This window comes from Pituophis catenifer, unplaced genomic scaffold (assembly GCF_029215685.1).
Source record: "Pituophis catenifer annectens isolate HBS135680 unplaced genomic scaffold, rPitCat1.0.hap2 SCAF_5, whole genome shotgun sequence".
In the NCBI taxonomy this organism is placed as follows: domain Eukaryota; kingdom Metazoa; phylum Chordata; class Lepidosauria; order Squamata; family Colubridae; genus Pituophis; species Pituophis catenifer.
The window spans coordinates 74,636,848-74,646,596 of record NW_027256885.1 but is presented as its reverse complement, the minus strand read 5'-3'; the positions used below and the strand labels follow the sequence as shown (position 1 = coordinate 74,646,596).

Here is a 9,749-nt window from a genome sequence, read left to right as displayed (position 1 = left end):
CAGGTGTGATAAGTGCATCCTAGGAGTACAGGAAGTCGAGTTCCTGGGCTATCTCATAGATAGCACTGGCATCCACCCCACCAAATCAAAAGTGAAAGCAATCCATGAAGCTCCAAGCCCGAAAAACAAAACGGAACTTCAGGCATTCCTTGGGTTGCTTAACTTCTATGCCATCTTTCTCAAACAGAAAGCCACAGTTGCTGAGCCACTCCACCGCCTGCTGGGGAAATCGGCTTCCTGGAAGTGGGGCCAGGAAGAGGAAGCAGCATTCCGAGCCATGAAAGGACTGTTAACTTCCAAAAGCGTCCTCATACAGTACAACGAGACGCTCCCCATCAAACTGACTTGCGATGCGTCGCCTTACGGGGTGGGGGCAGTCCTCATCCACGAACTGCCCAACGGCGCTGAAGCCCCAATCGCATATTTTTCAAAAACCATGTCCGGCGCGGAACGCAACTACAGCCAGCTGGACAAAGAAGCCCTGGCCATCGTTGCAGGAGTGAAACGATTCCACGAGTATCTCTACGGGAGGAGTTTCATCATAGTCACCGATCACAAGCCACTCCTGGGGCTCCTCGCAGGCGACCAACCCACCCCGACCTTCATGTCCCCGCGGATGACGAGATGGGCCATCTTCCTAGCCGGCTACTCCTATAGGCTCGTGCACCAGCCAGGCACAGCCATAGGAAATGCCGACGCGCTGAGCAGATGCCCATTGAAGGATCCCGTAGAAGACCAAGCCCCCACGCTCCACCTATTCCACATAGATGACGACGCCAGCTGTCCAGTCTCATCCGCAGATGTGGCCGTCCACACCCAAAAGGACCCCACACTCCGCCAAGTGAAGTCCTGGATCCTCAGGGGGTGGCCATCTGAGAAGACGGAGGAAAGGTTCAGCCCGTTCGCCAGGAAGCAGAAGGAGCTGTCCACCATGAAGGGCTGTTTGCTATGGGGAGACAGGGTGCTGATCCCAAGCACTCTGCAACGGCGGACGCTAGAGACTTTGCATAAAGGGCATCCGGGCATCGTCCGCATGAAGGCCCTGGCACGGAGTTACGTCTGGTGGCCCTCACTGGACAGAGACATCGAAGAGTGGGTCTCCAGATGTGACCCGTGCCAAGAAGTACGCCCAGCGCCGCCACAAACCGAGACAGCGAAGTGGGAGACCCCCAGCAACCCCTGGTCGTGGATCCACATCGACTTCGCGGGTCCGATGCAAGGGCGACACCTCCTCATCGTGGTAGATGCCTTCTCCAAGTGGCTCGAGGTGGTACCCATGGCATCTACCACAACAGAAGCAACGATCCGGGCCCTGCGCCGCCTTTTCGCCACACATGGACTGCCGGATGTGCTGGTCTCCGACAACGGGCCCCAACTCACGTCCCTGGCCATGGAATCATTCCTGGCAGGACTGGGCATCCGCCATGCCCTGTCTGCCCCGTACAGGCTGGCTGGGAACGGACAAGCGGAACGGATGGTGAGACTCACCAAGGAGGCACTCACCAAGATGGGCACGGGAGACTGGCAGGAACGGATAGACAACTTCCTCCTCACCCAGCACATCACGCCGCATGCCACCACCCACAAGAGCCCGGCCGAACTGCTGATGGGCAGAAGGTTGAGGTCACCCTTGGACCGGCTGCACCCCCAATACAGCCCAGAAGTGACCGCAACCGCCAGCCGCCCGCTTCGCGCCTTCAGCAAAGGAGATTCAGTTTTCGCGCTGAATTTTAACGGCTCTCCTAAGTGGCTGAAGGGAAAGATAGACAGCACAACCGGCCCGAAGTCCTACACCGTGGAGCTGGAAGATGGACAGGTCTGTAGACGTCACATCGACCAGCTCCGGAAAAGGTGGGGGGGAGCACACGAAAACCAGCCTGACGAGGGAGGCCTACAACACCCCGGCGAGGTAGGCCTACAACACCCCGGCGAGGTAGGCCTACAACACCCAGACGAGGTAGGCCTACAACACCCCGATGAGGTAGGCCTACAACACCCCGGCGAGGTAGGCCTACAACACCCCGACGAGGTAGGCCTACCACACCCCTGCGAGGCAGACCGCCGCCATCCCAACGAGGCCGGCCAAGCACACTACCAGGCACTGTCACGTCGACAGTCCAGCAAGGTAGACCGGGGCCAGCCGCATAGGGGATGGCAACACCAACCCAGCGAGGTGGGCACCCGGCAAGACAGGGCAAGGGACTACCAACCCAGCCCCTGAGTAGACCGGGACCTACCCAGAGGGGAAGCATCGCACCCCACCAGTGAAGACAGCCGACGCCAGCCCGGCCAGGGAGACCTGCGCTCCAGGCGAGTAGACCGGGACCCAGCCAAGACGGGCACCCCACTACCCATGGGTGAGGGTGGCATACGACTCCCAGGCGAGGGGGACCCCCACCCAACACAGAAGACAGCCCGGCAACAACAACCCGACCCAGCTGACCCCAGTCACCAACCGGCGGTAGACCAGGGACTAGGGCGAAGGGAAAGCCGACAACAACCCGGCCAGGGAGACCTGCACCACCCCGGCAGGGGAGACCTCCGCCGATCCGCAGAGGTAGCCCCTCAACAACATCCCGACCAGGTCGACCGCCGCCGACCCGACGGGGTAGGCCAACGCCAGCCCAACCAAGGGGACCAGTGCCACCCCTGCGAGGTCGGACAACACGACACGAGCCAACACCATCCACAGCTGGCAGACTGGACCCGAGGGCACCCATCCGAACCACCCCCCAAACGACAGCAAGCCGAACCGCAGCCGAACCGCAGCGCCCGGGAGACCGGGGAGGAGCAAGTGACAGCCTGGGACTTACCGAGACTCAGACGCTCTTCCCGGGTCGGAACCGAGCAACCGCGACGAGACTATAGATCCACAGGCCAGGAGGAATACCACCAGAACCAGCCATCCAAGGTCTGCGGTCCGGCCGGAGGCGCTGAGGGTGACCCCGCACACTCGCCAGCCGAACCGAGCCCGGTTCCGGGGAGGGAACCAGGAGACACAGGAGCCCCGTCCGTCCAGGTCGGGGACGAGGAAGAAGTGAGACTGCGCAGGTCAACTAGGGTGCCGAGGCGTCCTACGTACCTGCGTGATTATGTGACTTTTATTAATGAGGATTGACAGTTCCCGGACTAAGAGGGAGGAGTGTTATGTCCTTATAAGGACATCCGCCCGGATTGGCTGCCAGCCACCGGGCGGGAAAGTTTGAATCTCTGTCAGGGGCGGTGCGACTGCCGGAGCGAATATAAGGAGAGCTCCGGCAGCGCGCCCGCAGTCTGGTTGCTTACTTTGTAGCTAATAAAGTTACTAAATGTATCGAGCTGGTCACGTCTTCATTTCCTGCGCCTGATCTAACAGTAATGATGCAACCTATTATCATATATGGTGGACCTGTAAGAAAATCAAGGCATTTTGGATAAAAATTTGGTGGGTGATGCAGAATATTTTGAAAAGAAGGTTGAAATTTACTCCTCAATTGTTCCTACTGGGTATAACTACGGACTGTACAGTAGTAGAGACTAAATTGATTTTGAATCTAATATCAGCAGCTAGGCTGTTGGTAGCGCAATATTGGAAGAAGGACTCTTTGCCTACTATTGAAGAGTGGATACTGAAAGTAACGAACCTAGCAGAAATGGCGAAAATCTCAGCGTACTTGAAGGACTATACACAAGAAAGATATGTATCGGAATGGAGAAGATGGATTGACTATATTCAAAATAAGTATCAGACAAGAAAATATCATATAGCTTATGATTGAACGTTAAGTATTAGAAGTATTTAGTTATCTATAGTGGAATTAAGGTTTCAGGGGGGGAGTTAGTAGTCTGAGGATAAGTAGCTTGATCTAGCTTATGATTGCTAAATGAAATACCTTGTATTTTGTTCTGGGAAGTCTGGGGGGGAGGGTGGGATGAGGGGAGGGAAAGGGTGGGGGGAATGTGGGGGGGAAGAAAATTTTTGTTTTTTGTAAAACTTTTCAAAAAAAAAAAAATAAAGTATGTTTTAGATGTGTAAAAGCATAAAAGCTTACCATTAGACTTCAAGTCTTCCAGCCGATCATAGGGAACTTACATCCACTGGATATCACAGCATTAATTTACACTATTCAATTGTCTCCTTTCTTAATACAATCAATAACACAATAAAAACGTTTATTACTCCCAACCAAATGTTCAGTTCAGTTCAGTTCAACTGTCCAAAGTTCCATTTGTCGGTAAAATAATCCATCAATCATTGGAAAGCTCCATCAATTGTTGGATATCTATCTTCTGAAGGTTAATATAAGCAGGTTTGTTGCATCTATTCATACAATCCATCCATAAGGCAAATCCACTGGTCCTTTCACTCTGGAGTAATGGTATCCAGCCCTGTTCCTTAGTTCTCACCGCCGATTCAGTGGAAAGAGATAAAGGCAAACATTTCATCCAAAGAACCTGGAGCTCCAACATTAACCTTTTCACTGAATGTTTCTATTGCCAATATGTTTATTGCCAATCAATCCCCAATTGCTCCATTACCCTTATCATTTGGACAGTGAAATGTGTACCCCATCACGATCAATAAATCCATATTTGGGTATTATTTGCTCCAATATGATTTCAACAGTCATCTGAGCATTTACCTTTGCACTAGGCCCATTCAGGGTAATGGTCACTGACCTCTGTCTTTCCTTTGCAGGTACACTTTTGGAACTGCTGGATGCCCACATGTAGGACTCTTTTATACACCAGGGGAGGAGTCTGAGGTAAGGGGGTATGATGGGATATGGGGAGGTGCCAGTCCCTGCCTGGGAGGATTAGACATTTACCCTGACAAATCCCCCTCTAAATGTCTAATTAACAGCGGATATATGATATTTGTGAACATACACGTTAAGTACATAAAACACATGATCTACATATATACATATATTCTTGATGTGAGGTATGTGTGTTGCTTTTGAGGTAGTGGTTTTGTAAGTATGTCTGCAGTTTGTTGCTCAGTGTCACAGTGTATGGCTTTAATGAAACCCATTTCTGAGAATTGCCTAACGTGTTTTTATTTTATGTCTATGTGTCTCGATCTCTGTCCCACGGCATCTGCCTTTGATATTTCTATAGCCACCTTATTGTCTTCATGTATGACTATGGGGTATGTTGGCTCGGCCCAGATGTCAGTAAGTAAATCATCGAACCACACTAGGTTATTTGCGGCTTTTGATAAACAGACGAATTCGGCTTCGGTGGTAGAAGTGGCCACCAGCTTCTGTTTTCCCGTATACCAATGTATAGGGCAATTATTTAAGAAGACTACGTACCCGGAAGTGCTTTTTCTGCTTTTAGCATCCCCGGCCCAGTCAGCGTCTGCATAACAGGTTAACTTGGGTTTCACAGACAGATCTGGTTCGAGGCACAGCTGGGCGTTGGCACTGTGTTTCAGGTACCTGAGCAGTCTTTTTATGGCATCCCAGTGCAGGACAGTGGGCTTGCTCACGTGCCTGGACAGTAGATTGACAGCCAGAATGATGTCAGGCCTTGTCCAGTTGGCGATGTAGAGTAGCGAGCCTATTGTTGACCTGTACAGCTTGTTGTCAACGAAGGGTTCAGCTTCATTGTACATGCTCCTTATGAAGTCCGGTTGCATGGGTGTCTCGCAGGGTTTTGCCTCTGACATGTTCCATTTGGATAACAGTTCCATGATTTTCTCTCTTTGTGAGATCCGGAAGCCTTTATCAGTCTTAATTACTTGGACTCCTAGGTACTTGTCTATCTTCCCTAGTGATTTCAGAGAAAAGTGATTTCCTAATTCGGTGGCAAATTTATCGCATTTCGTCCTTTGCTTCCCTATGTACAATATATCATCCACATACACAAGAATGCCTTCAAATGCTCCTCCCTCTCTCTTTGTGAAAAAACATTTGTCTGCAGAGGTGGCTTTGAAGCCCATGGTGTTGAGAGCTTTGGCTAGACGGTCGTATCACCTCTTGCCAGACTGTTTGAGTCCATATAAACTTTTGTTCAGAAGCCATGTGTTGTCCTTCCCTTCGTTGTATCCTGGTGGGGCCTTAACATAGATTTCCTTATCCAATTCTGTGTGTAGATATGCGGTTTGCACGTCGAATTGGAATACTTCCAGCCCCAGGATGGTGGCAATTACTAGGGCGCTCTTGACACTCTCAGCCCTAATTGTGGGGGAGTAGGTGTCCGTGTAGTCTTCTGGGTACCTTTGGGCGAAGCCTTGCGCGACCAACCTTGCTTTGTAGAGTGCTTTGTTGTCTTCGAGTGTCTTGACCTTGAACACCCACTTGGTCCCAATTGGTTTTTTGTTTTCAGGTACTTGAGCTGGTGAGTATACCTGTAGGTCTCGGAGGCTCTCCATCTCCTTTTCCATGGCTTGTCTCCACTTTTCTCTCTCTTCCTGGGGGAGGCCGAGTATTTCTTCATAGGAAGTGGGTGTGAGATGCTCTGTGTGTATGGACATGACATAGTCCTCTAGTCTCTTTGGTAATTTGTTCCTACTGGATCTAGCTGGTCTGTCAGGAGGCGTATCTGCTTCATGCAGGCATTCGGCTTCTTTTTCGGTGAGGCTATCTAGGTTCAGTGTGGGGTGCCCTTCTTTCCATTCCTCGGCTCTCAGTTCTTGGTGTTTGGGCCTGTTTGTCTCAGTTTCCTCTGGTCCTTTGGTGGTCAGTTCTTTGTCGCTTTGGTTATGTGGGTGCATAATGTGGCTGGCCTCTGACTGGGTATGTCCGGACGGGATGACTGAGGCAGGTCTTGAGAGTGTTACCTGGGGGGAGTTCGATCCTGTGGCTCCCGAGGACATGGACAGGGTCCTGGGACGGCTGAACACAACCACATGTTTATTGGACCCGTGCCCCTCCTGGTTGGTACTGGCTTCCCGGGAGGTGACACGAGGCTGGCTCCAGAAGATTGTTAACGCTTCTTTGAGTGAGGGGGTCCTGCCGGCCGCTTTGAAAGAAGCGGTTGTGAGGCCCCTCCTCAAGAAGCCCTCTCTGGATCTGGCTGTTTTGGCTAACTATCGTCCAGTCTCCAACCTTCGCTTTGTTGCGAAGGTTGTTGAGAGTGTGGTGGCGCAACAGCTTCCCCGGTACCTGGATGAAGCTGTCTATCTAGACCCGCTCCAGTCCGGCTTCCGGCCTGGGCACAGCACGGAAACGGCATTGGTCGCGTTGGTGGATGATCTCTGGAGGGCTCAGGATAGGGGTTGCCTGATGGATCCTGATAGGTTCCAGACGGAGCTTGGGCCATTTCCTGAGGCTCTGGCACACGGCTCGACTGAGGAGCTGGTGGCCGCCTGGGATAGGGCGGCCGCTGGAGCTTTGGATCGGGTCGTGCCTTTGCGGCCTCTGACCCGGCGTCGATCTCGCCTGTCTCCTTGGTTCACCGAGGAGCTGAGGGAGATGAAGCGCCGGAAAAGACGCCTGGAGAGTGGTTGGAGGGCCAGCCATTCTGAATCTGACCGAACACTGGTAAGGTCTCATATTAAGACCTACCTGGTGGCGATAAAAGTGGCGAAGTATAACTATTTTGCCACTCTTATTGCGTCATCAGATAATCGCCCGGCCACCCTGTTTAGGGTGACCCACTTCCTGCTCCACCAGGAAGCGCAGGAGGACCCCTTGGAGGGTAGAGCCGAGGATTTTGTACAGTATCTGTATGACAAAATCGCTCAGATTCGGGAACATCTGGACTCTGACTGGGTAGATTCAGCAGGGAGGACAGAGGCAGGTCTTGTGAGTATTATCTGGGAAGAGTTTGATTCTGTGACGCCCGAAGACGTGGACAGGATACTGGGCAGACTGAGCGTAGCCACATGTTTACTGGATCCGTGTCCCTCCTGGTTGGTGCTGGCCTCTCGGGAGGTTACACGAGGCTGGCTCCAGGGGATTATAAATGCTTCCTTGAGTGAGGGTGTCTTCCCTGCCGCCTTGAAAGAGGCGGTGGTGAGGCCTCTCCTCAAGAAACCTTCCCTGGACCCGGCAGTGTTGGCAAATTATCGTCCAGTCTCCAACCTTCGCTTCGTTGCGAAGGTTGTTGAGAGTGTGGTAGCGCGACAGCTCCCCCAGTACCTGGATGAATCGTCATATCTGGATCCGTTCCAGTCGGGCTTCAGGCCTGGGTACAGCACGGAAACGGCATTGTTCGCGTTGGTTGATGATCTCTGGAGGGCTCGGGACAGGGGCTGTTCCTCTGTCCTGGTCCTATTAGACCTCTCAGCGGCTTTTGATACCATCGACCATGGTATCATGCTGCACCGGCTAGAGGAGTTAGGGGTGGGGGGCACCGTCCTACGGTGGTTCTCCTCCTTTCTCTCTGACCGGTCGCAGTCTGTGTTGACAGGGGGGCAGAGGTCGACCCCGAGGCCCCTTGTATGTGGGGTGCCACAAGGGTCGGTCCTCTCGCCCCTTCTGTTCAACATTTATGTGAAGCCGCTGGGTGAGATCATCCGTGGTTTCGGGGTGAAGTACCACCAGTACGCTGATGATACTCAGCTGTACATCTCCACCCCGGACCACCCCAATGATGCCCTTGAAGTGATGTCCCGGTGCCTGGAGGCCGTGCGGATCTGGATGGGGAGAAACAGACTCAGGCTCAACCCATCCAAGACCGAGTGGCTGTGGTTTCCGACATCCCGATATAGTCAGTTGATGCCATCACTGACTATTGGGGGTGAGTCACTGGCCCCCACGGAGAGGGTTCACAACTTGGGCATCCTCCTGGACGCACGGCTGTCGTTAGAAGATCATTTGATGGCCGTGGCCAGGGGGGCTTTTTATAAGGTCCGCCTGATACGCCAGTTACGCCCCTTTCTAGATCGGGACTCCCTACGCACAGTCACTCAGGCACTCGTCATTTACCGCCTGGACTACTGCAACGCTCTCTACATGGGGCTCCCCCTGGGGTGCACCCGGAGGCTCCAGCTGGTCCAGAACGCGGCCGCGCGGGGGATTATGGGGGCGACGAGGCGCTCTCATGTAACACCTCTCCTGCGCGAGCTGCACTGGCTCCCGGTGGTCTTCCGGGTGCGCTTCAAGGTGTTGGTGACCACCTTTAAAGCGCTCCATGGCTTAGGGCTGGGGTACTTACGAGACCGCCTTCTGCCACCAATAGCCTCCGACCGGCCAGTACGCTCGCACAGAGTGGGCCTCCTCAGGGTGCCGTCCACCAGACAATGTCGGCTGACGGCTCCCAGGGGGAGAGCCTTCTCTGTGGCAGCGCCCACCCTCTGGAACAACCTCCCCCCACAGATACGTATAATAACAGACCTCCGGATTTTTCGTCGGGCCCTGAAAACCCATTTATTTCAACTAGCTGGGCTGGCTTGAGTTAATTTTAAATTAATTTTAAATTGGGTTGTTTTAATTTACGGCCAAAATATTTAATTATTTTAAACTGCTTTTAAATTTTGTATGTATTGTTTTTTACTTTGGCTGTTCACCGCCCTGAGTCCTATTTTGGAGAAGGGCAGTATAGAAATTTAAATAATAAATAATAAATAAATAAATATCTCTGCCAAGGAAAATGTCATTGCAATGGAGCCTTGACCAATTCGAATGCTCATGGAATTCTGCAGACCTGGATACAATGAATTTGTTATTACAGTCCACAAATCTGAAACCCTTTGTCCCAGGCTCATAGCCCACGAACTTTAGCCTTTTGGACACCTTTTCTCCTTTCTTCCTTAGCTGTCAGGGAATGTGGATGTCAGCTGGGACACCAAATACGTGTAGATGGGCTAGGTTGGGTTT

General features: G+C 52.5%; 1 protein-coding gene across 1 annotated transcript; it reads right to left on the bottom strand.

Moving 5' to 3' along the window:
- Positions 1 to 5,038: 5,038 nt before the first annotated feature.
- Positions 5,039 to 5,926, bottom strand: LOC139317715 (uncharacterized). Its single transcript, XM_070944790.1, has one exon. It carries the CDS (start codon positions 5,924 to 5,926, stop codon positions 5,039 to 5,041), a length of 888 nt encoding a protein of 295 aa, XP_070800891.1.
- Positions 5,927 to 9,749: the final 3,823 nt, after the last annotated feature.

What these genes read in the sequence shown, in the direction of transcription:
- LOC139317715 (XM_070944790.1), bottom strand. Translation starts at nt 5,926, where the DNA reads ATGGGCTTCAAAGCCACCTCTGCAGACAAATGTTTTTTCACAAAGAGA.